Below are 25,189 nucleotides of genomic sequence, written 5' to 3' on the forward strand. Positions count from 1 at the left end.
ATTAAATAAATAAATAAATAAATAAATAAATAAATAAATAAATAAGAACGAAACATCTTCCTCAAAGCCTTGAGCCCAAATTCCCTTTGACAGCCCTCCATGACAGCCCTCTGTTTTCAGGATCTATCTAGTGACAGCAGGTATTCGGCTGATATCTGGGTTCACTGTGGGCAGACAGAATACAAGTGTCCTCTGTCCAGGCCACAGTGACAGGTGGCAGAGAAGAAAGGCTGCCCCAGCCCCGCCTCGCCCCGCCCAGCCCAGCCCAGCCCAGCCCCGCCCAGCCCCGCCCAGCCCAGCCCCTTGCTGTCCCTCCGAGAAGCCCAACACACGCAGGCTGGCCCCGACTTCTAGAACACTGCATCTTTATTGATTGAAACAACCGCGTCCGCAACTAGAGGTTACATTTTGGGGTTTGTGGAAGAGAGAAAGATGGGTGGTGGGTAACAGAGGCTGGGTGGAGACAAGAGAGCAAGGCAAAGGGGTGAGGCGGGGGTCGCGAGAGACCCACGCGTGTCACCCTGTTGTGCTTTTAATCGGTGGCAGGGTGGGTGGGGCAGACGAGTGGGTCTGGGCATATGGGGAGGATTGGCTTTCCTCCATCTATGGGGTGCTAGGGAAGGAACAGTCCCTACTTTCCTGTCCCTTATGGACTGGGGATAAACATTTGATGATCGGACTTCCATGGGGCAGAGGGGGATAACGGTTGGGGATGCCCTAGAGCAGTCCCCTTCCCGAAGAACTGGGCTGAGATGGGGGGAATGGGATGTTTGAGAGGAGGGCAGGAGGGTGCTAGGAGGGAGAGCATTTATATCAGGACCCCTGGGCAATGAAAGCAGGCCAAACATGGAAGGGAGAAGGATGGGGGCAGGCAGATGCCTTCTCTCTGAACCTCAGTTTTTCACACCTGTATAGTGGGCACACCAGATTCGATGCCTTTAAGGTCCCTTCCAGTGCTAAGGGTCAAGAGATCTCCAGAAAAGAGTGGTCCTTCGGTACACACACACACACACACACACACACACACACACACACACACACGAGAGCGCTCACACATACATAAGCCCAGTACTGACAGAACGGAATGAACCCAGAACCTGAGCTCAGCTAGTAGCCTGCAGGAACTCGCCAGTACAGGTGAGTTCACTCACCACACTCATGGGACATTCCCTGGGAACGTCCCTCCTCAGCCCCATGGAGCTGGCCAAGCAGAGGAAAACCCCAAGAACACTCCATGACCTCTGCAGCTCTCCTGGCCCTGGGAAGAATGTCAGGATGATGAGACATCAGACTCCTGTGCAGAGAGCAGTGACAATCTCCAAGTGACAACTGTGCTCTCCTTGGGAGAGGTGTGTCTGTGGCCTGGAAGAAGAGGCCAGAGTAGGACGGGGAGATGGTTTGTCTCTCAAAAAAAAAAAAAAAAAAAATCCAAGTAACACCTGTCACGTGTGTAATGGGCCTCGGCAGCATGGAGAGCGCCCGGAGAAGGGTCAGTTCCACTCGGCTGTCTGTAGCTACTCTGGTAAGGGGTTCGCAGGAGCAGTGACTCACGGTAGGACACCCCTGGGGATGTAGCACTAGGCCTCCAAGAACTGAGCCAGACCTGCCCATGCCCGTCTCTCTTCCAGCTTCTGCATTCAAAATCTGTGAAAAACCTGCTTTTCTGAGTCTCGTGCAGGCCCTGTCAGCCTGAACGGGTGCTTCTGGAGAACAGGAGAAGAAGGATGGTGAGTGAGGAAGAGGGAATTATGGGAGGAATGTGCCCGGAGAAGCAGGTTTTGTCTTCGAGGATGAATGAAGGTTCATAGAGGTTACCTGTGGTCCCTGTGGTCCCAGGGACAGGACAGCCAAGCGGGGGCTACCCACTGACTGCGCTTCACTGCCTGGTCACAAGAATACTATTCTCCTCCCAGTCACTAACTTGTAGGGGCCCCAGGAGTAAAAGGGCCCCAGAACCCTGAGAGCTTGACTCTGGGATCCCTGCTTTAAGGCCACAGTTTCCCTCAGCTCCCTCAACACAGAGGGTGAGGCTGCCACTGAAGAGATCTGCTACATCCTGTCAGCCTGGTCTCCTGGGACTGGGGTGTTCACAGGTCACCTCTCAACATGGACCCTCAAGGCTAGGTACAGGAAGGCCAATTCACACAGGCTTCCACGTGCAAACAGCTTCTGCCCTGCCTACAGTTACACTTAGACTCTCAACCCTGCACACACCTAAATGCCTCCGGCACACACACACGCACACGCAGATCGGCCTCACCGCCCCTGCACAAAGGTGGGCTCACACAGACATGCCCACCCCAGCCCCGTTCACTTGCATATGAGGGTGGGTTCCTTAAACAGGCTTTTCAATCTCAGACCACACACCCTTCAGGCACGGCTGCTGTCACCATAGAGAAGGTTCTGGAACACGGGGCTAACACATACTGTGCACCTTTCCTGAGTCCGGCTCTAAGATATATAGAGAAGAATCCCCACAATTAAAGCAGTCAGGACAATGGGTCAATGTGGGGGAGCAGGCTCAGGGTACAGTGGGAACCCCAGGAGGAGTTGGGGGAGCTATTTCTTTAGCACAATGCTGGCCCAGAGACCCTGGGGTTGAGAGGACCCCAGATTTCCCTCTTGGGTTGTCCTAAGAGGCTTCTTCACATTTCTAATACCAGGCTGCATTCTGATGCCATCAAATCACACCCTATACCCAGGCTGACCCCTGCTCAGTTGATTCTATATGGTCAGGGACTACTGGCTTATAGAATCCATGCCACCCAGTTTCTACTATAGTGACAGCAAGAATGATGGAGGGGCTCAGAGCAGGAGGGACCCACAGTCGAGTTGGGGCAATAGACTCAGTACAGATGGGACAGTTAAGGAGCAATACCCTGCAGATGTCACAGAAGCGTGTTCTGGAAACCAGAGCAATTCACTTCAGACAAAGGGCTTGAAGGGCCAGGAAGGGCAGCCACACTGGTTGGGTACCAGGATGCCTGGCTGTAGCCTGACCATTTAGCAGCCAGTGATGTTGGCAATGATGATGAAGGAGGTGGAGGTGGTGGTGGTGGTGGTGATACAGGCCAGGTGGGGTTGGGGGTTAGGCAGCAAGGGTCTTGATCTTCAGTGTGCCTCTGGCTATTGCCATGATACCGGGGTTCCAGCCTCTTCTCTCCAGTTGTCCTCCCAAATGCTCAGGGAAGAGCCCCTGTGTCACGCCTCCAGGCAAGGATCTAGCCTTCAAGAGGGTCATCTGCAAGCTCTTTGTCATCCAGAGGGGTGGAAAGGCTGTAGCAGGCAGTCTGAGACTGCAGACAGGGCGAGCACCCCACACACATGTCTTTGAGGTGAAGACTGCACGTTGACGCTCACCCACAGAGACGGGGCTAACTACTTACTGCCTCGTGTTCCTGCACACTCCCGTCCAACGATGGTACACAGACATGGATGGGCACATGGGATCTCACACACGCAGAGATGTGCATACAGACACGCTTGAACACTGACACACACGTGCACGTGTACATAGACTCATCCTGGAAGGGGCTAGGATTCTGCTCTCCCATGAAAGCTAGGTAGCAGGTAAAGGGACCCAAAGAGGAAAAGTTCTAGACCCTATTCTATCAATTCCGAGGACAGAAACCTTTTCTCAGCTCCCAGGGAACAAAGAGACACAACCACCTCAATTCATCTCTCCCCCTCCCTGCCCCCGTACTCCACAGGGCTGACTAGACAGTGCCTTACATTCCCCCCAAACCCCCTCTTCCAGAACTCTCTGGCCAAATACCTAAGAAACGGGATCCACTCCACTGTGAGTTCATTGTTCTCTGTGGGGACATGGGGTCACAGAGGCAGGACTCTCTGCTCCCCTCAAAGCCAATGCTCACCTGGAAAATGGTATAAACACCAGTCCTCACGCACTGGCTTCCCTGGAAATCCCAAGCTGGGACTATCTGGAGTGGCATCTAGCTGCTGATCGGAGTCAGGGGGCTGGGGCCCTTCCAAGTGGGCACAGTACGGAGGGGAAGGGGACATCCTAGGAACAGGTCAGGGACTCTGAGTTGAGCAACATGTCCACTCTGCAGCAGATATCCCTTCCTTGTCAGCCTCTGAACAAGGGACAGTCGGAGAGCTCACGGAGTCCCGACTGGACTGCCTCTGAACCTTGTGACCTCCATCCAGGCAGCCCAAGTCTGATATTTTGCCCACATCCAGCTCCCTTCTGGCAAGCATCTGGGCTGGAGTTGGGCCTTGAGTCAGGACAGGGCAAGGTCAGACAGACACAGTGCAGTGTGCAGACAAGATGAGGCCTGTGTCGCACCAAGGTCCCTGGAGGTGGTGGATGCCGTTCACGTAAGTCCCATCTCCACAGTAAAGAAGGTGCTGGCAGGTCGAATAGAAACTTGTGCTTTAATATATCTGTGTGTGTGAGTGTGAGTGTGTGTGTGAGTGTGTGCGTGTGTTGAACAACCACCAGAGTCTGGCCTGGCCTCTGTCCACGTTCTCCACTCATCCTTGCAGCCAATGAAGGCCCCCTCCCTGGTGGGCCGGCCCCGCCCCTGGGCACCCCGGCTGGCAGGGGTCAGTCTTTGGTACGATGTGGACACTTTGGTGTGCCGGGGGCAGGGTGGGGTGGGGGCCACACAGCTCTCATCATCTCTGCAACGCCAAGAGGAAGATGGTCATGGATCCCCAAAGCTGCAGGCTGGACAGGCGGGGGGCTCCACTGCCTGGCATCACCACCACTGTGATATAAGATAGAGAAGAAATAGGCCAGGGTTCTAGTTAGCTCCATCTTGAACAGGGAGGGACAGACAGGTAGGCCATGGAAGGCCGTGACTCAGCTTCTCTTCAGGGGGTGAAGGAAACCCGAAGGTGGGTGTTCACACAGTCCACACAGTCTACACAGTTTACACTGTTCACACAATTCACACAGTCTGCACAATTCACACAGTCCACACAGTTCACACAGTCCATACAGTCTGCACAGTTCACACAATTCACACAGTCTATACAGTTTATGAATTTCACATAATTCACACAGTTCACAGAGTCCACACAGTTCACACAGTTCACACAATTCACACAGTTCACACAGTTCACACAAATTCACACAGTTCACACAATTCACACAGTCCACATAGTCCACACAGTTCACACAGTCCACACAGTTCACACAGTCCACACAGTCCACACAGTTCACACAGTCCACACAATCTGCACAGTTCACACAATTCACACAGTCCGCACAGTTCACACAGTCCACATAGTCCACACAATCCACACAGTCCACACAGTTCACACAGTTTACACAGTTCACATGGTCCACACAGTTCACACAGTCCACACAGTTTACGAATTTCACACAGTTAACACAGTTGACACAATTCACACAGTCCACACAATCCACACTTCACACATTTCACATAGTCTACACAGTCCACACAGTCTGCACAGTTCACACAATTTACAGTTCACATTGTCCACACAATTCATACCCCAACCATTGTCTACACGGTTCACATAGTCTACACAGTTCACACAGTCTGCACAGTTCACACAGTCCGCACAATTCATACAGCCCACACAATTCACAAAGACACACTCATGAGGGCTACCTCAGCATGCTGCAGTCCATGCACTAAGACACAGAGCAAAGGACTTGGCCTCAGTTTCCTTATCTATAAAATGGGTCTAATAGTTTCTGAAATCCCTGAGACTTGCCAGGAGCATTGATCTAAGCCTGCTATGCAGGTTTCTGTCTGATGCCTGGCACACGGTCATTGCCCAGCCAACTGTGTGGGGGCTCTGGGTATTGGAAATACCTGGGCCATGAGAATATACTAAAGACACCTCAGTAAGCTTAGGGAGGCAGGGCCAGTGGCCTCTTTCGGTCTTCCATCATCCTCACAGCCTGACTCAAGGTGGGCACTCATTCACAGTCAGACACAAGACAGTTCTTGTCATCCAGGCATCTTAAGCCCCTCCAAACTGCCCCCTTCCCACCCCCTTTCCCCAACCCACTTCCAGACTCATACCTTTGTTGGGATCCATCTGCCTCCGGGGACACTCTCCCTTCTTCAGTGTGACATCATCTATGGCAATATCCCCCAGGTAGCCCGAGCCTCGAACCCCCTCAAAAATAATCTGGGGTGGGGTCAGAGAGCAGGGGGAGGGGTTGGGGACATTGGGGCTGGCACCAGAGCCTCCCCACCCCTTCACCTGGGGCTACCAGGAAGCCCCCGTCCCCTGCCTTAACCACCCCCAGGACCTGAGTGGGACCTCCCTAAGACCCCTGGCCAAGACAGCCACCTGCCTTCAGAGTAAGTAGCCTTCAGCCATCTACTCACCTGGAAGGGTCCGCTGGGGTTGATGGGCACGTGGGCCTGTTGCCACACGTTACCTTTATTACCGCTGAGGGACCAGGCATGCGTGTCTAGAGTGCCTTTGTTCCTGGACCTCACCAGAAGGTTGAGGGAGCCTGTGGCAGGAGATAGGAGAGCAGGCACGGTGAGGTTGGCAAGGGCACCCCACCCCCACCTTCCAGTCTTCCCCAAGCCGGCCCCTCCCTTTCTCACCCCTTCCACAGCACAGCCCTGCTGGATGGCACCTGGTCCTGTCCCCAGACCAGGGTGCAAGAGTTCCTTCCTTTTTTTCCTTTCTTTTCCATGAAATCAGTGATGGGGGCCTGACACACACACACACACACACACACACACACACACACACACACACACCCCTTCCTTAACTCCGACAGGACTCTTACGGCATAAGTACACGGTTAAGTGGGCTGCAGAGAGGACTTACCATCTTTATTTGTACAGTTCTAAACATTACATAAAGAGAGATTTATTTTTATTTATGCGCGTGTGTGCGCACACACACATCTGCAGAGGCCACATGAGAGCACGGGAGGGAGCCGCTAGAACTGGAGTGACGGGTCCCCATAAGCTACCCAATGCAGGGCCAGGAACCAAACGCAGTGGTTTCCGAGAATGGCAAGTTCTCTTAACCTCTGAGCCATCTCTGATAGCTTGCTTTATTTATTTATGTGTTCATTTATCCATTCATTTATTTGAGGAGAAAGGTAGGCACACAGCATGGCGTGTGTGTGATCATAGGACAACGTGTACGTGGGAGTCAGCTTCTTCCGAGGTCATGTGCGTTCTGAGGACTGACGTTGGTATTGTGAAATATAGCTGAGCCCTCCTGCAGGCCCAGGCATGTTTGGTTTTAAATTACATTGTGTTATTATTATTGCGTGTGGGTGTATACATGTATGTGAAAAGGGTACATTTACACACACCCTATGGTGTATGTGTATGTGTGGTGTGTGTGTGTGTGTGTGTGTGTGTGTGTTTGTAGCTCACTGATCGGCAGCTGGCTTGCCAGCAGACCCCTTGGATCTGCCTGTCTTGGTCACCAATCTCCCCAGCCCCATTGGGTTACAGATGGGAACTTCTGCTCAGTTTTTATGTAGGTACCGAGGAGCTGGACTTGGGTCCTCACACTTGAGCAGTAAACATTTTACCGGCTGAGCCGGCTCTGCAGCCCCTTTATCCGGACGTCTGTGCACTGGGTAAAGCCAGCTACCCCAGCCATACTCTCTAACACTGATGCTAGGACAAAGCCAGAGGAAACGACACTGAAACACAGGACGATTTCTTTAAAGACATAAATCTGGGGGCTACTTGGCTATGGTGAATAGAATCAGGGTAAGATTTGGGGGCACTAGCTTAGGGGCACCAAACCCATCTGTGCAGCCTGGGGGATCTGGGACCCTAGGAGCTCTGAGGGACTCAGGGAGAGGAGTAGGTTGGAGCTTTAGTGAAAGGCACCTAGTTGCTGTCAGTGTCCCCTGGCCGTCTCTTTCAGCCCATCTTGTGGCACAAGAGACCTGGCTGTTCAGGAAAAGGGAAATCTATCTTCAGAGGCGCCTGGTGGCTGGCATTTCTGTGGCATTGCCCGTAGACAAAGCAGCACCATCTGTGATGCCAGATAGACAGACAGCCATCCCCCCTGTTGTGGGGAGAGTCACCAAATGTTACCTGCCTTGGATGAAAGGAGTTGGCTGGGACCAAGGAGAGCTGACGAGACACAAAGTTTAGGGACAGCTGGTGCCCAAAGCTGCCAGGCACTGTGGGAGGGGGGTTTACATAGCAGAGCCAGGCCTGGGGGACATGCTAATGGCTCAAGGCCAGGAGGGCCTCAACAGTCAAGAATGCATGCCTAAGAGGGCAGCTAGTCGTCCCAGCAAAACAAGAAATGGCCACCCTGGCTTCAGCGGGGGCCCAGACCCAATGTTTCTTAGGGGCCTTACAAGCCCCCCAACTGCAAAATAAATTTGAGTTTTAGCATGGGCCGAAACCCTGTCTCAGAAACATTTTTTTTTTTTTGGTTCTTTTTTTTGGAGCTGGGGACCGAACCCAGGGCCTTGCGCTTCCTAGGTAAGCGCTCTACCACTGAGCTAAATCCCCAGCCCAGAAACATTTTTTTTAAATTTATTCATTTTTATTTTATGTGTATGAGTGTTAGCCTGCGTGTATATAAGTGTATATACTATGTAAGTGTGTCTGATATCAACAGACCTCAGAAGAGGGCACTAGATGTCCCCAAACAGAGTTATAGACTATTTTGAGATGTCATGTGGGTGCTAGGAATTGAACCCAGGTCTTCTTCAAGAACAACAAGTATTGTTTTAACTGCTAAGCCATCTCTTTAGTGAAACCAATGAGCTCTAGGTTCAATGAAAGACCCTTCCTCAAAAAATTAATGTTGGCGTGTTTGTCTGTAATCCTAGCACACAGAAGGCCAACGCAGGTAGATCTCTGAGTCTGGGGGCCAGGTTGGTTTATACAGTGAGCTCTAGGCCAAGCAGGGCTATATAGAAAGACCCTTCCTCAAAACAAAACAAAACAAAACAAAACAAAACAAAATGTAAATACAGTGGAGTCTGAAGGAGGAACAATGTCTGAGGTTGACCTCTGAACTCCACAAACAGGTGCATATACACAGACTCGAACATATGCAGAACAGATCCTATACATGCACATAAAAACGAAAAAGCAAGGGGCCGGAGAGACGGCTCAGCGGTTAAGAGCACTGACTGCTCTTCCAGAGGTCCTGAGTTCAATTCCCAGCAACCACATGGTGGCTCACAACCATTCGTCACGGGATCCAATGCCCACTTCTGGTGTGTCTGAAGACAGTGACCACGTATCACATCCATAAAATAAATAATTTTTTAAATATGAAAAAGCAATAAAGGACAGCTATGTTCTGTAGGGGTAGCGAGAAGGATTCCCCCAGAAGGTTCCAGGCCAGGGACCACCCTGAGCAAAGCCCTCAGAAGCAGGAATGTACCTGGAGTACCCAAGCCAGGAACTGGGGTGCTAGCATCAGGGGGCAACAGGTAAGAGCTGTGCCTGGCACAGGAGACCTGACGATGGTGACAGGAAGGGTCAGAGGGTCCTGAGCAGAGGAGTGGTGTGACCTGGGATGGAGTCTCTCCACAGCTGGGGGATTCTGTCAGTGAGCAGGATGGCTTTCGCCTCTGGAATAGCCCACTCCTGTCCCATAGGTCTGCCAATGAGAGTCTCCCTGAGGTGACTTCCCACCCAAAAGCTCTACTGACTGGACCCACCCATGCGAAGCTCAGGGCAAGAACTGTGCGTCACAGAGATGGTCCCCTCGGGCTTTCTGTTTCCTTAATTCCCCAGGCTTTTACAACAACCTCTGTGTCCCTCCTGACACCAGGATGCCCAGGGCCACTCCAAGCTGACAGTGACCCACCATCTCCATATTTGCCTGGTTGTTGAGGTGATTCTATGCTAACACTGGGGAAGCCAGAATAGATTGACTGCTCTGAAGCTAAATAGAAACAAGGCCAGACATTCGAAGTCAGACCTTGGGGGTCATCCGCCCCCTCCCCCTGGGGGAACTTCTCAGAGTCCAGACCCCGCCACAGTACTGGTCTGCCTAAACGGTTGGGGGTGGAAGGTCTTATATCCCACCCCAGTCCTGGTTCATCCATCCAACATGACCCTCTTCCCTTGCTCATGGAAACTTCTCCAGGGTGAGCCTGAGGACTGTGGGCATCTTAAAGTCGCTGTGGAGTGGGGAGGGGGCGCGCAAGGGCAAGGAAGAAGCTTCAGCAGAAAGATAAGGAAGGATTGCCAAGATGATGGATGGTCCAGAGGGAAAAGGTGAGCATAAAAACAGAGTATAAAAAACAGCGGCGAGGAGAGAGGCGCTGCGCTCTGCCTTCTGCAGTGGTGGAGGGACCAGGAGGAGCGAGAGGCATTTACTGCGCTCTCTTTTATAACTTTCAGTCCCTGTAAAACACATTAGCTCTCCTGTAGGTTAAAAAAACAAACAAAAAAAAATAAAAAAAAAAACAAAACTTTTTTTTTCTTTTTTTTCCCCCGAGCTGGGGACCGAACCCAGGGCCTTGCGATTGCTAGGCAAGCGCTCTACCACTGAGCTAAATCCCCAACCCAAAACTTTTTTTTTTTTTTTTTTTTTTTTTTTTTTTTTTTTTTTTTTAAAGACAGGGTCTCACTATGCAGTCCTGACTGGCTTGGAACTGGCTATGTAGAGCAGGCTAGCCTCAAACTGAGCCCTGCCTCTACCTCCTAAGTGCTGGGATCAAAGGCATTCACCGCCATACCCTGCATATTAAACAATGTTTGTGCTCGCAGCAGGCTCCCCAGACCAACCCCGTGGGCTTCGTGCTCCTTGTCATCTGCTGTCCTGATGCCGTCCTCCCTCCACCACCATGGAGGTCACTGCTAACTCCTATCAGTGGCTGATAGCTGCCAGGTTTGCCGTAGGGCAGGAACTTGTCCGTCTCCTGCATCAAAGTGACTGATGCCCCGCACGTGGCAAAAGCCGCGTCTGTATGAGTGACCTCAGGGGTGAGAGCAACGCTCTACCCGCACTGTCTTCCCATCCTGAGCTCCCTCCTTCATTCTCCCACATAGGGAATAGCTCTTCCTCTTGTGGCTGGGGGGGGCGGGGGGGGGACGGGGACACACCCTTCCAATGCTGCGATTACGATACAGGGTAATCAGACGCGGGATGGGTCGCTGTGTTTCTCCGAGGAAATGCGTAACCTCTCTGAGTTATGTGGACCCTCTCCCCCGCCCGCAACCCCCCATCCCATATCTGGCAAGCTGTCTACACACAACCAAAACAGCTAAATGAGATTTCCCATCCCCACGCCCGGGTTAGCCTCCTTGGGGATGTCCCGAGCCTCCTGTGGCCCCCTCATTCTCCCCAGGTAGCACGCACGGTCAGGTCTTCCGGTCTCTAACTCACCGATGTGTTTGCCGTACATGTGGTAGAAGAAAGAGACGCAGTAGAACTTGGCGCTGGCGTTGTACAGGGGACTCACCAGCCTTGCCCGGTCCCCCAGCTCCCGGGGTCTTGATGTCTCAATGAACATGTAGTAGCCTGCAGCGGAAGTGGGGGGCGTATACTAGGAGTCTTTCCTCCTGGGCCACCCAGCCTCTGTGTAGCCGATTTCCTCCTCTCAGACCTAGCAGAGCGGCTGAATCCCATCCTCCCTGAGCCTTTCGGGGTGGGGGTGGGGTGGGGGTGGGGTAAGGGTGGAGTATCAACTCAGAGTTCAGAAGCTCTATAATCTCTTTCTTTCTGATCTTCAATCAGGTCAGAGTTCTGTCTGCCTCAGACTGGGGCTCCCGGAGGACAGGGCATGTCTCCCTCAGAGGGTCCCTGTGGACTGTCTGTGCCTCCCACCTCTCTCACACTAGGAGTCTACAGACCTAGACTCCTCCCAGAGGCCACCTCTCTATTCCCAACAACAGGCCACGCCCTCACCTTCGGGGGTGCCACTGATGTCCGTAGGTGGCCCAGTATTGGGAGAGCGCTTGGGATTCTGGGTAAGCGCATTCTGCCGTGTCCAGTCGAAGTTGTCTGTCAGATCCTGGGTGTATCCGCAGATTTTCTCATCCTCAAAGTGACAGGTATTGTCTGTGTGGGGAGGGCACAGGGGGTGGGGTGAGACAAGGTTCAACTTTAGTCCTTCCTGTCTATCCTTACCCTCCATCTAACATCCCTAAGCCAACTTTAAATACTCTAAACAACAGATCCTGGGCTTCAGGGTCAGGAAGACCAGGCAGTGGCATCCGGGACAAATTTATTCCAGAATAGGACTCCTCCATGCCTGTTTAAGACTTCCTTCCAGAATAATGACTCTAGACACACACAATAAAACGCACAGGGGCTTCAAAGGAAATCAATTATATTGAAATACAGTTGTCAAAATAGTCTCGTAATCTGTTATATAATAACAGGGGCTCCTTTACTGTACAATTAAATCACAACGTCAAGCACGAGGTCTATCTAATAACTACCGTGGTTCTGAAATGCTAAATGAATAAAAGTGACATTTGCCGATGTCTGCGACAGCTAAGGCGAGGGGGAAACGCCGGGTATGTGCGGACGACAGGGTGAGGGGTACCAATGATTATTCTAGTGTGGCTTGCTGTCTGCATTCCTCGTTAGGGAGCGTGTTAAATTTCTGTCGGAAATAATGGCGCGCCTCTTCAGATTCAGATATACGTCTTGCGTTCTATACAGAGGACCCTTGTGGGCGCCCGGCATCACAGATTACAACCCTGCCTCCTTTCTCCCCTAAGCCGTTTTTTATTTAGGGAATTTCATTGCAGAAACAGAGGACATTAGGACAGCAGGACTTTTCTGTTACTTTGACGGACAGTGCCCCGCCTCCACCAACAGAATAAACTATGGTCGCAAGTGTGTCCAGCGCATCCTCTGTTGCTAGAAACACAGGAAGAAGTAATTTTTTTCCTCTGGGTATCTCTTAAGGTTCCTAAGTCTCATCGGGTCCCTAAAGAGTAAAGGAAGTTAAGGACTGGGGTCTCACCTGACAGGCTGGGCGAGTTGATAGCTGAAAAAGCAAACAAGGAAGCCAAGTCAAAACTGGGGAGCATGGCTATACAAAATGCTCCTAGGCTGGAGGGCAGGGTGTGGGGGGTGAGGGATGGTGGTGGTGGGGGTCTTCAGAGCCAGGACTGGGGACCAGTAGGCCTGGCCTGCAATGACAGGGTAAGCGTGAACAGTGGGGTGCTCTGAGTTCAAAGGCTGTGTAGGAAGGGTATATGGGATGGGCCCACTCCCCGCTGCCATCACCTACGCTCTGTGTAGTGGATGACTCGGGAAGCCATGTCTCCAGCCCCAAAGGTGGTGTAGGGTGTGAGGTGGATCTCATAGCTGTGGGGCACACGGAGGTCAGTCAAGGTGTACTCCAGCAGCTGCCCCTTCTCCACACGCCGAACAGGGATGGCCTTGACCATGGCATTGTGCTGGTTCAACTGTGGATACAGGGGTGTTCCCAGATGCCCAAAAGGCCACACCCTCCACTGGAGGGGGAGCCCAGGCCCTGGAGTCCTTCAGGAGAGCAGGAGGAGCAGAGGTCTGGGACAGAAGGTCTTTGGTCTCCCCATCTTTGAGATGAACACTTTGGGAGTTGGGGATTTGGCTCAGTGGTAGAGCGCTTGCCTAGCAACTGCAAGGCCCTGGGTTCGGTCCCCAGCTGGGGGGGGGGGGGGAGATGGAACACTTTGTTGTCACTATGCCAACAATGATATCAAAACAACAATCATCTTGGAATGAAAACACTTCATTGATAAGCAAACGAGGGTCAAAAGATCTGTTCGCTTACATAGAAGCTGGCTCAGCCCCCTAGGCTCTGAGCTCAAGGGCCACAGTCCTCGTTCCCCCCTACACCCCTCCCACAACCCCCGCCTCTTGGGCGGAGCAGGACCTCATCGGTTGGACCTGGCAGGCATGAGAGTGGCTCACAGACTCAGGCTTTGTATCACAGAGTCCCCATCCTTAGCCTTGGACACCAGAGTCCATATTCATTCTGTGAGGCAAACTGGCCTAGCCCTGAACCCAGCGGTCTTATGTCTGGTTCTCAGCTGTGTCTAGTAAGGAGGTGCTCAGAGGCTTGCAGCTCTGGCCACTACATCTGGACTCTTCCTTTGCCTCAGAAAAGGTGTCTAGACAGAAGGGACCGTGTCTGGGAACTCCTCCCCGTCCCTATTTTCAGGGCCCGCCACTATCCTATGCCCCACTGCGCATGCGCCATGCTCCAGCCCACCTGGCGGATGCTGAGTCTGTAGTTGAGCACAGGGTCCACGGCGTCCGGCTCCCTCTGCGTCCACTGTAGCACATAGGAGTAGTTCTTGGACAGCTTGTGGCTGCGGGTGGGGTTGGGGGTGTCGAAGTAAAACTCCGGGCTGTAGGCTTTGGCTGAGAGGGCAGGGAGGGGGGCATGGGGCCATGGAGGGTGGGGATGGGTGGGTGGGAGAGACATAGAGAGAGGAGCCATGGGAAAGAGGAACAGAGGTGGGGGCAACAAAGAGAAAGGGGTGTCGTGAGGAGAGTTGGTGTTGGGAGGAGAGGGGGTGGGGAGGATGCAGGTAAGGGGCGGAGATGAAGAGGGCAGGTTGTAGGTTCCAAGAGGGGATGTGGTGAGGATAGAGAGGAAAGGCCAAGGAAGAAAACAGAGAGAGATCGGTAAAGACGAGGGCCGGGCATATAGAGAGGAAAGAAAGAAGAAATGATAGGTAGAGGTCAAAAGGTTGGGAGACAGGAAAAACGGGGGAACGGGGAAAGAGGCAGGTGGGAAATGTCACAGGGGCCTCTGGCTGGCGAGAAACTGAGTGGGTGAGAAGAGACCTGGAAGGGGGCCAGTGATCTGCAGCCCTCTCCCCTTCTATTTAGGGGAGGGAGGGGTACAAGAACTAAAGGACGGGGGGGGGGGGGGGTTGGGGATTTAGCTCAGTGGTAGAGCGCTTACCTAGCAAGCGTAAGGCCCTGGGTTCGGTCCCCAGCTCCGAAAAAAAAAAAAAAAAAAAAAAAAGAAAAGAAAAGAAAAAGAAAAAAAAAAAAAGAACTAAAGGACGTACCCAGTGCCTTCAGGGGCTATTGAGAAAGCTAGGGGTGCCAGGCATTAGGGAATCAGGTCCCCACGGGTGCACTGCTACCAGATATGGCAGACAGCTGGCTCTCCACAAGGAGAGGAGAAATGAGAGGCCATTGGGAACCCAGGCAGCCTGTCTATTGCCCTTGGCCCTCTCAGTGATCCCCATCATGCCTTTCTGTCCCCTGCCTTCCTGGCCTTCTGCCACCATGTTGGCTCTCTGAGCACTCAACATCTCGAGCCACTAGGGTGGCAACTGAGGAAGGTTGAGGGTGGAGGATGGGAGATTATGTTCTGGCTAGTCCAGCCTCACCGAGCTGTTGCGGGGGTGGGGGTAGGGGAATCTTCATTCCTCCAAGCTACAAGCCGGGTACCCAATGGTTTTCCCCACTCTCATCCTCTGAGGCCAAGGACCATGGAGGAAAGACTTGAGTTATGGCTGAGATGGGACTGGACCCAAAATTCGATTGTGGGCGGGGCTGAAGGGACAGAAGAACAGAGCTCGAATTGGATGAGGCTGAAGGGCCAAACCTACTGTGGGGCATTTGAAAGGGGCGTGGCTGTAAGAGGCCAAAGAAAGGGATGGAACAGTCAGTCACCCACAAGGGAGAAACCCGGAACACGAGTGGAGGGGCGTGGTCTTGAGGGGGAGGCTTTTCAAGGGTAGGACAAAAGTCTTGGAAGGACAAATCCCTAAGACTGCAGAAGCTGGAAGGGAGGAGCAATCCAGGTAGGTGTGGCAGGGCGGTGGGGGGAGGGGAAGGGGTGGAAGTTGGGATGGATGACGGAGCCTGGTCCCAGGAGGGTGTGGGCGAGCAGGTGGGAGTGGGGCGGACCCGAAGCTCACCGGAGACCTGGAAGAGGCAGGTGGCTGAGCCCACGTCGTTGGAGACGCTGCATTCGTAGTTACCGCTGCTGTCACGGGTCAGGGCGTCCAGGCGCAGCTCGGCGTGGTCCGGGCCCTCGGCGGCAGCGGCGGGGAGAACAGGCGGCGGGGGCAGCAGCTGTCCTTTGAAGCGCCACACGGCCGAGGCGATGCGCTGGGGACTGCCACGCAGGAGCGAGCAGCGCAGGAGCACAGGGCGGCCCAGCGCCTGGCGCACGTCTTGGGAACTGGGCTCCACCTCTGGAGGGACTGGGGACCAGGACTGCCATCAGTAGGACCATGGAGGAAGCAGCTCATTTGTCCCATCCCATCCCCCAGTCCTGTGACCCTGGCCTGGGAGAACCTCAGGACCAGTACACTTGCAACTCATACAACACCCACACTCAGACTGCGGGCCATTTCCTCCAGCCATGCTTCCTAGACTGGGTCTCTGGTCCTGCCTCAGTGGGTCCCCTCCATCAACACATAACGAAAGACTGCACAGCCTTGGAGCTTGGAGCACTAAACCTGGTTCAAATCTCAGCCTTGCTGTGCAAACTGAGGCAAATTACTTCCCTGTAATTTTAGGAGGTGTACAAACAGTAGGAGGAGCGGTGGGGTTGGCCTAGTTTGGGTGTCTGGGCAGGGGACTGACTCACAGTGCACTGTCAGCTGCACCTGAGCCTCCCGGGCTCGTACGTTGAAGCCATTATAGCGAGCCGTCTGGCAGCGATAGGTGCCGCTCATTTCGCGGCTCACGCGCTCCACTCGGAGCTTCCCATCCGGAGTCTCTTCCAGAGCCAGCCCCGAGGGCAGAAGGGCGGCCTCCTTGTCCACGCGGGACCACAGCACTGGAGGCCGGGGTTTGCCGCGCACTTCGCACTGAAGCTCAGCAGGAGAGCCCTCCCGAACTGTCACCACTGCTCGGCCCTTGGGCACACTGATGGTGGGCGGTACTGGAGGAGGGTGGAGAAGGGTGGACAGAGTTAGGGACCCCTGGCCTCTGACTTGGGTCTCTACCTCTTCCCCACCCAGGCTGGCTTTGAACTTGCTATGTAGGGGAGGCTAGCTTTGAATTTGTCCTCCTGTTTCAGACTCTCAAGCTCTTTTAACGTCTCCTTCCCAGCCCCTCTACTCCTGGCCCTTCGGCTTTTCTTAGAGATTTATTTTTATATTTATTTATGTGTATATGCATGTATATCCACATATGCATGCATGGCCCAAGGAGGCCAAAAGAGGGCACCAGATCCCCAGAACTTGCGTTAGAGGGCATAGTGAGCCACCCTGGATTTCAAACCTGGATGCTGGGAGCAACCAAGCCATCTTTCCAGCACCCCTTCAGCTTTTCTTGCCTACAGAATCAGCCAGGCGTGTTAGTCTAGCTTCCAACATCTTGTAACCCTTCCTCCAAATAAGGATACTTGGTTTCAGCAAGGCCTGCACCACCTAGAATAAAAACTACATTTCCCAGCATGCCTCAGAACAAACGCTGACCATTGGAATAGTAAATACAGGTCAGGATGCAGATCACTGGCCTCAGGCGGAGCCACCAGCGTTGGAGGCGGCGCCTAGAATCTTGAGGAACCTGTGGAGCCCAGCCGCGGCCGTCCTAAGCCAGTCTGCTCCACAGTCAACTTCGACACACAGCTAGCCTGTGTGGGGGCTCAGGATGGCGCCTAGGGCCTTATACACGCTAAGCCGGCGGCTCTGCTGCTGAGCCACACCCCAGCGGCTAAATCAGTGTTAATTAGAGTTCCATTATTCACAGCTGAACCGCTCCGCCCTAACGCGCTGCCAAATGGAGGGTTTTTTTAGAAGGCCTCCCAGGGTCTCGGCCCACATCAAACATTTTATCATTAAATGTCGAGCATCGAGCATTAAATGTAATTAAAGATAAAGCGGCTATTTGTAAATAACTATACAAACCAGGCGAAGGTCCAGTTATCTCTCGTTTATATAATTTGTACCCTGCCAACATTTGTGTATCTGTTGGCTTGCGTTTCACGGCTTTCTCTCCCTATTTCGGAGCCAGTTGGGTTTGTTTGTTTTTTTTTTTCCCTCCCTCCAGGTTTAAATTGTTTCCAGAGGCTTTTACAAGGCTTCCATGCTCCAGGCATCAGACCCGTGAGCCAAATTCAGAAACAGCCCCAGGCCCCCTTCCCTTAATCAGAAACTGATGGGCTCCCGAGCCCTCCAGGTCCCCCAGGATGCAGAGATGTCCCCCTCTTTTGGCCACCTGTCCCGGGATTAACGCTCTAGATTTGGGCTGGGGGAGGAGGCCCTTAGACTCTGGCCTCATCACCCCCTGCCTCCGCTTCCACCTGTACCTTCCTAGATGCATGGTGTCCTTATGAGAAATTCTCTCACCTGCTGGGAGAAACACCTAGTCTCCTGTACGTGGGGCTTCTGTGGCTTTCTTTCTGTTTGTTGGACTTCTCCCTGGGTTTAGCTCCTCACCTACAGCACCCCAAGATTCACATGGAGCCTGCTTCCTCCTCTGGTTTCCTTAGGCGTCCTACCTTCCCTTCTCTGTGTCCCCTTTCCAGACTCCTCCTTTGCCTCCTAGGTAAGAGTCCCAGGGTTTTACCTGCCTTCTCTCTTCTCGTACCAGCCTTAACTCCTCTGTGGAAACAGTGGTTTCTGAGGAAGGGGCTGGTGATACTGGAGTCCCAGATTCTTAACTCCTCAGGTCTTGGCACAGAGTGCCCTGTAGAATGAAACTCAGGTCTTTGTGGAGTTCTGATCGGCTCTGAGGTTTTAATCAAGTCTATCTCCTTTAGGAAATCCCTTCTGCTCTCCCTGGTCTCCTTGGGTTTCCCTGTATGCAGATGTCAAGGTGGGGAGGGGTCTGCCAAGGTCCCTGGGTTGAATTGGCCACCAAGAGAAACTGATAAAGGGCCGAAGGAAGAAATACTCATAACTATTAGAGTATCTAGCACTCCTGGTACTCGCCATAGTACTGCTTGGTCATGTGGCTCACCAGCCGAGGTCAGCTGACTTCTACACAAGGCCCTAGAGACCCTCTTCCAAGTGATCACCCTCTGGTCTCCTGCAATTCTCCAACAGCAGTGGCTGAGCATAGACGCCACAGAAGGACCCTGCCTGGGCTCTCACCCCAGCTCCAACGCATGCTGAATTTCTTGTTTGCTCGTTAGTGAGTAAAATGAAAAGATAAACTGCCACCCCTGACTACTGAGGTAATGCCACAGTAAAGGCACCTGTCAACCCGGGTTTGATCCCTGAGACCCACACGGTAGAAGGAGAGACCCAACTCCGGCAAGTCATTCTATGGCATGCACCACGGTACACACGCACACGCGTACACCCACACAAAAGAAATGAGTGAGACGAACTGCAGAGGTGAATGGAGAAAAAAGACGCTCGGAAGAACTCATAGCACACGCTCAATGTCCCGTTATCAGCTCATTGTATTGTTATAACAATTATTATCAGAATAAAGACTTGAATCGTCACCATGGCCTGTCATAGGATGCATTCTGTCCCCTGTGAATCCATAAGTTGGCACCCTAACACCACTGTCTGAAAAAGACTATATCGGAGGCAGGCCTTTGAAGGCTGAAGTCAATGGGACCTCCCCTAATCCCACTTAGGACTCAGACAAGAGGCAACCAACCAGTCAGGGAGCCCAACCCTGGCGGCACCCTGACCTCACACCTCTAGCCTCCATGCTGAGAGGTCCCCACGGTGGCCTTTCTGAGCGGATACCATTCCACTGTCCCTCTTCCGTTTTTCCAAATGGACCGTGTGCTAGCCCACCTCAGTGACTTTGCCAATTCTGTGGCTTCCTTTTCTCTTCCTACCAAGTTCGATGAACGCAGCATCTATTTTCCCATCATTCTACCCCCAGGTCATTAGGACTTGGCTGTGACAGGGACCCAACACGTGTGTATGGCATAAATGAACGGTGTCTTCTTCCCTCTAGACATCCATTTGCAAATTGCTGTCCACCCATCCCTTGTCCCCAAATCCTGCCCGCCACCTCTCCCCCCAACACTCTGGGCTTCCCTAGCTTCCCCACAACCTCCCCCCACCATGCTCCCACCTGTCTCGGAGGAGATGTTGACCTCTACGCTGAGGTCAGGCACAGGTGACCCCGGGAAGGAAGCCACGCACAGATAAGTGCCGTAGTCGCTGAAGTGCAGGTCAATGAGCTCCAGGCTGCTGGTGACAGCGGGCAGCTCAGGGTCATTTCGGGTCACCAGCAGCCGCTTGGACGTGCGTGCCGGCTTGCCGTTTTTAAACCACTGGTAGTTCACCTTCTCCTGGGGCACCGCGTCCACATGGCATGAGAGCTTCAGATCCTGACCAAGTTGAATGTTCTCGCTCTCTTTGATCATGTCAGGGGTGATCTGGAAGGTGGCATTCTTCAAGGCTGCAAGGAGATGGGGTTCGAAGAAGGGCTGGGGCGGACTCAAGGATAAGTATCCGTGTCCCATCCCAGCTTCTCCCCTCAAACTGGCTGCACACCACCCCTGTGCATGCACAACACACACACACACACACACACACTTTTCTCTCAGCCCAGAAATGGTTCCAATAGCTCAGAGATTTTTTTTTTTTTTGGTTCTTTTTTTTCGGAGCTGGGGACCGAACCCAGGGTCTTGCGCTTCCTAGGTAAGCGCTCTACCACTGAGCTAAATCCCCAGCCCCTTAGAGATGTTTTAATAGCTTTAAAGAGCTCTATGCAGAGAATTGAGGTTGGTACTAACTCCAGGCGTCAGTAATGAGCACACTTCATCAGTGAGATGCCCTGGCCCAGGCATCCTACAGGGACCAGCACACCTAACCTTTCCGCCATCTCTGAGGGAGACCGTTACTATGTATTCCTTACGATGGAGGGAACTGGGACTCAGACGGTCTAACTTACATCCTCAGATCCTTCTTGGGCACAACACTCATTTGTTTTTATTTGTGTTTTAAGCCTTGTGTATGCAAAGCACTGATTTAGAAGGAGGCAGGAGTCTTGATGGTGGCTCTAGGTAGCACGGATTCAAAGGAAACTGGAGAGCAATTAATCGTGCAGCCCTCCTTCCACTCCCCCCCCCCTTGGTACTGTCTGACTCTTTACCACATGCCTGTGTGATTACTTTTTGAGGATAAAAAGCCAACATGACGATCCTTCGTGCAATTGCATGATATCACAGGGTCTGCAAAGCCAAGGATCTGCGTGCTTTTTAAAATGTTGGTCTTGTTTGATGTCAGAGCCCTTACTTAATAAGCGAGGTGCTAACTTGACAGAACATGTACAGTGGCGGAGGTCAGGACTGGGCTGGATGAGACAGGCTGCAGAGTCACCCTGCGAGGTGACCGCCACTACTCAAGTCTAGAAAGATCTTGCCAGCCCATGTTTTAAAGGTCAGGTTGGGTCGGGTGGAGACAGCTCGTCTTTGATGGGAAATGTGAAGCTTTCTCTGTGGAAGGGAAAACTGTGGGCGGAGAGCTCTAATCTTGTTACTTTGTGTCTCAGTCGGAGTCAAGTTGTGGAGAGTCGGAGTCAAGTTGTGGAGAGGCGGCTTCTCCATGAGCGGAGACACCAGAAGAGACTGGTCAGCTAGAGAGGAGCACAGAAGCCGGTCCCAACCAGCAGAGGCTCAATTATGTTTGTCAGCACTTCTACTCCATGCCCAGGGCCACAGAGCTGGAATAAACCCGGGTCTTTTTAAATTGACTTGTTTGATGTTTTAAACACTCAGGAGGCAGAGGCAGGTGGATCTCCAGGCCAGCCTGGTGTACAAAGTGAGTTCTAGGACAGCCAGGGCTACACAAAGAAACCCTGTATTGAAAAAAAAGTGTATGGGGTGTTTGTCTATTTTTATATGTGTACGCCACATGTGTGCACGGTGCCCATGGAGGCCTGAAGAGGGGACTAGTCCTTGGAACTGGATTTGGGTCCTCTGCAGGAACAGCAAGTGCTCTTAACTGCGGAGTCATCTTTTCAGCCTGTATTTTTGTCTTTTTTTTTTTTTTGAGTCTGGATCTCAGGTAGCCCAGGCTAGCCTTAGACTTGCTATATAGCCAAGGATAGCCTTGACTCCTGATCTTTCTGCCTCCACCTTCCATTGCTGGGATGACAGGTCTGCATTATCACACTCTGAAAGTTTTGGCCTTAAAAAAAAAAAAGTCAAACCAAACCAAAACCAAAAACAAACAACAAACAAAAACAAAAGAAACTCCAAGTCACAACAAGCAGCTAATGAAAGTGACCAAGGCTGAGGGTTAGTAAGGAACAAGTCTCTACTTCTTTAGATATTGTCCAAGTTTGATACTGTTTTACACTTAGTGATTAACTTCTAAGTCACTGACACTCTATGCTCCTAGAGTTTTGCACATACACAGAACACCTTTAGTCCCAGCACTTGGGAAGCAGAAGCAGGCAGATCTCCGTGAGTTGGAGAAAAGCCTGGTGTGGAGTAAATTTCAGGCTGTCCAGAGCTACATCTTAAGATCCTGTCTCAAAAAAAAAATGTATATATGGTCTACAGCTAGGAAGAAAGCCAGAGAATATTCCCTGAAGCCTACAGTACCCACGTTTAGCTTCGTGTAGCCTTCATCTGTGTAAAAGAAACACGCTATCAATACCGGACTTTCTTGTAAATTGCAAATTGCTGTTCTTCTGCCCCCTAATGGTAGACTGCTGAATTGCAGGGAAATCAGAGTGCCTAGACCGAGGCTCCTTGACACACTCTCACCCTCTGGGTCAAAGAGATGCTTCCCATTCCCAGTTGGCCCGCATTCCCTAAACCACAGGGACCTTGTCTATCCCACTACTCCCCGCCTACCCCTTCAGATCACGTACATCGCACCAGCAGGTTGACCGTCTTCTTGGCTGGGTTGCCTACATTGTTGGTGGCTGTGCAGTTGTAGTAACCGGAATCCCGGGCCTGCACTGAAGGAATGCTAAGGGTACCACCCTGAGCCAGCGCACCCAGAGGCAGTGGGCCAGGTCCGTGGGACCAGTGCAGCTGTGGGAGGGGATCGCCGCCCGTCAGCAGGCACTGCACTGTCACATTCTCCCCAGGGTTCACCACCAGAGTTTCGTTCACAGACAGCTTCAAAGTTGGAGGTGCTAAGGGGACAAGACGGTGGGGTCTCAGGAGACTTCCAGGGCTAAATGAGAGGGAGACGAGGGAACAGAGAAACCTGGGTGGGGGTGGGCCAGGGAACCTCTGGCAGGGATGAGGGAAACCCAGGAATGGATGGGGGTTGAGAGCTGGGCAGGGGATGGGGAGTGGGTCCACATGGGTGTGGGTGGGGAGGAGCCTGTACCCGTGGTGTTGGTGAGCTGGAAGGTGATAGACTTGTCAGGGATGCCGCACACGTTACGCACAGACACCTGGCAGGTGTAGCTGGCATAGTCTTGGGGCCGCAGGTTCTTCAGCTTCAAGACCTTCGTCTCCCCCTGGGTGGCAATGGATCATTGGAGTGAGGGGCCTGCTCGGGTTTCCTGGGTCCCCCACATTCGTTCATCTATCCCACGCCACAGACAACAGGCAATTCCTATTCTAGTTCTTACCTCCCCACAAGCCCCGCCCATATCATCTTCCTCAAGAAGCTCCCAGCCCTTCCCCACTCACGCCCGAGCTTTCACCCCTTCTGGGAAGAGGAGTGGAAAGGGAATACCTTTGTGACTTGTAACCCACACATCTTGGGACTGGCCTACAGGACACATAAGGAGCTGACAGTCACTTCTGAAAGCCTCCCTGACTTTGTCACCATCTCCTGGAACCCAGAGGGGCTTTTCCATCCCAACTCCTACGATATCTGTTCATGGGTCCCCATCTCAGCGACAGTAGCAGGCACAGATGGCTTGCTTGTCCTTCGGATTTTTTTTTTTTAAATCCAGCCGTATTTCAGGGAACACCTTGTCTTTGGGAGTTCCTTGTCTGGGGCTCACTCTGACCTCCGACCTCTCTGCTCTGAACTTTCACCCCAGGCCATGTGGACTCCAGGCTCCTACCCAGGCACTAGTCTCCAGACCTCAGCCCCAAGGATCTCTCTCTGGGGTACAAGAGTGTGCGGAGACAGCTCCCCATCCTGACCTGAGTATAGAGAGGCTCGTAGATGTCAACCCCATTGTCCTGGCTGTGGGACAGGGTGTCGGAGCCCCGCTTCCAGATAAAGCGGGCGGGCGGGTTGGAACTGACGGTACAGCGTAGAAACACGGTCTTCTCCTGGTAGAAGTTGCCTCGGACGTCGCTCACCGTCTGATGCACCGTCAACACAGGTTCATCCAAGTCTGCAAGGACAGCAGCCGGAAGTCAGGACCAGGTGACCATAGAGCAGGGGGCTCGGGCTCCTTGAAGCCCTTAGGGAGAGCAGGGAACGCGGGATGCTGGTGCCTGCCTTTGGGTCTGCAAGCATGACCAAGCTGTTAGAGGCAGGGAACTGGATCGGATGACTCCGCTGGCTCCCTGTCAGCTGTTCTGTCCCAAGGACCTGTATGGGGACCTCTAGCTCCACACTGTTTATGGAACATAAACTGGACTGTAGACTGGAAACAAGGTGAAAGCCAAGTTTAAACTCCCTCATGGCTATGAGTTGGTAACACGACCTGCCTACGTTCCTGCTTTCTCATTGACCAACCAGATTAGGATGGGTAGCCTTTTTTTTTTAATTAAAAAAAAAAAAGATTTATTTACTTACTTTATTTATGTGAGTACACCGTTGCTATGTTCAGACTCACCAGAAGAGGGCATTGGATCCCCATCACAGATGGTTGTGAGCCACCTTGTGGTTGCTGGGAACTGAACTCAGGACTTCTGGAAGAGCAGTCGGGTGCTCTAACCACTGAGCCATCTCTCCAGCCTTGTTTCATTCTTGAGACAGGGTCTCACATATACCAGGCTGGCCTGGAACTCACCACACAGCTGAGGCTGACCTTCTGATCGGCTAGCCTCCAGTACTTGAGCTTGGCTTTTACAGGCATATACCACCACACTCATTATATGCCACGCCAGGGATCAAACCCAGCGCCTTCTGCATGCCGAGCACGCACCCTCCTACCCCAGCCACATATTAACTGATTAACTAGAATTTCTTTTTAATGCTGATACCTAGAACCTCTTCATGGTTGGTGATGGTCTCTGGGGTGTTGTTTGCTGGGAGGGTATATCAGGGAATTACCTAGCAGGTGTGTCTGACGTTTGGAGAGTGGGGCATGGTGCTCTCTCATCTAGAAAGTTCATGATTGAGAACTGCAGGATCAAATTCCAAAAACCACCCAAACAAGCAAAAAACAAACAAACAAACAAACAAAAAACCAGGGTTGGGGATTTAACTCAGTGGTAGAGCGCTTGCCTAGCAAGCCCTAGGCCCTGGGTTCGGTCCCCAGCTAAAAAAAC

The 25,189-nt window shown here is 52.5% G+C and overlaps 1 protein-coding gene across 5 annotated transcripts in view; it reads right to left on the bottom strand.

Annotated features, from left to right (window-relative positions):
* Window positions 1-348: 348 nt before the first annotated feature.
* Window positions 349-25,189, bottom strand: part of Mdga1 (MAM domain containing glycosylphosphatidylinositol anchor 1) — a 63,979-nt gene continuing 39,138 nt past the window's right edge. Inside the window, exons 4-18 of one of the 5 annotated variants that reach the window (XM_017601653.3) lie at window positions 23,888-24,084; window positions 23,115-23,247; window positions 22,645-22,914; window positions 19,891-20,220; window positions 16,487-16,783; window positions 15,810-16,097; window positions 14,840-14,873; window positions 14,138-14,237; window positions 13,169-13,346; window positions 12,899-12,922; window positions 11,830-11,982; window positions 11,308-11,442; window positions 6,339-6,469; window positions 6,027-6,135; window positions 349-4,733 (exon numbers count right to left, since the gene is read on the bottom strand). In XM_017601653.3, coding sequence (XP_017457142.1) covers window positions 4,642-4,733; window positions 6,027-6,135; window positions 6,339-6,469; window positions 11,308-11,442; window positions 11,830-11,982; window positions 12,899-12,922; window positions 13,169-13,346; window positions 14,138-14,237; window positions 14,840-14,873; window positions 15,810-16,097; window positions 16,487-16,783; window positions 19,891-20,220; window positions 22,645-22,914; window positions 23,115-23,247; window positions 23,888-24,084 — 2,471 coding nt within the window. In that variant the 3' untranslated portion in view covers window positions 349-4,641. Of the gene's footprint in view, window positions 4,734-6,026; window positions 6,136-6,338; window positions 6,470-11,307; window positions 11,443-11,829; window positions 11,983-12,898; window positions 12,923-13,164; window positions 13,347-14,137; window positions 14,290-14,839; window positions 14,874-15,809; window positions 16,098-16,486; window positions 16,784-19,890; window positions 20,221-22,644; window positions 22,915-23,114; window positions 23,248-23,887; window positions 24,085-25,189 lie in introns of those variants that run through there. The other 4 variants (NM_001414944.1, XM_039098719.2, XM_039098720.2 and 1 more) reach the window with 4 other exon arrangements.

Source organism: Rattus norvegicus, chromosome 20 (assembly GCF_036323735.1).
Source record: "Rattus norvegicus strain BN/NHsdMcwi chromosome 20, GRCr8, whole genome shotgun sequence".
NCBI lineage: Eukaryota > Metazoa > Chordata > Mammalia > Rodentia > Muridae > Rattus > Rattus norvegicus.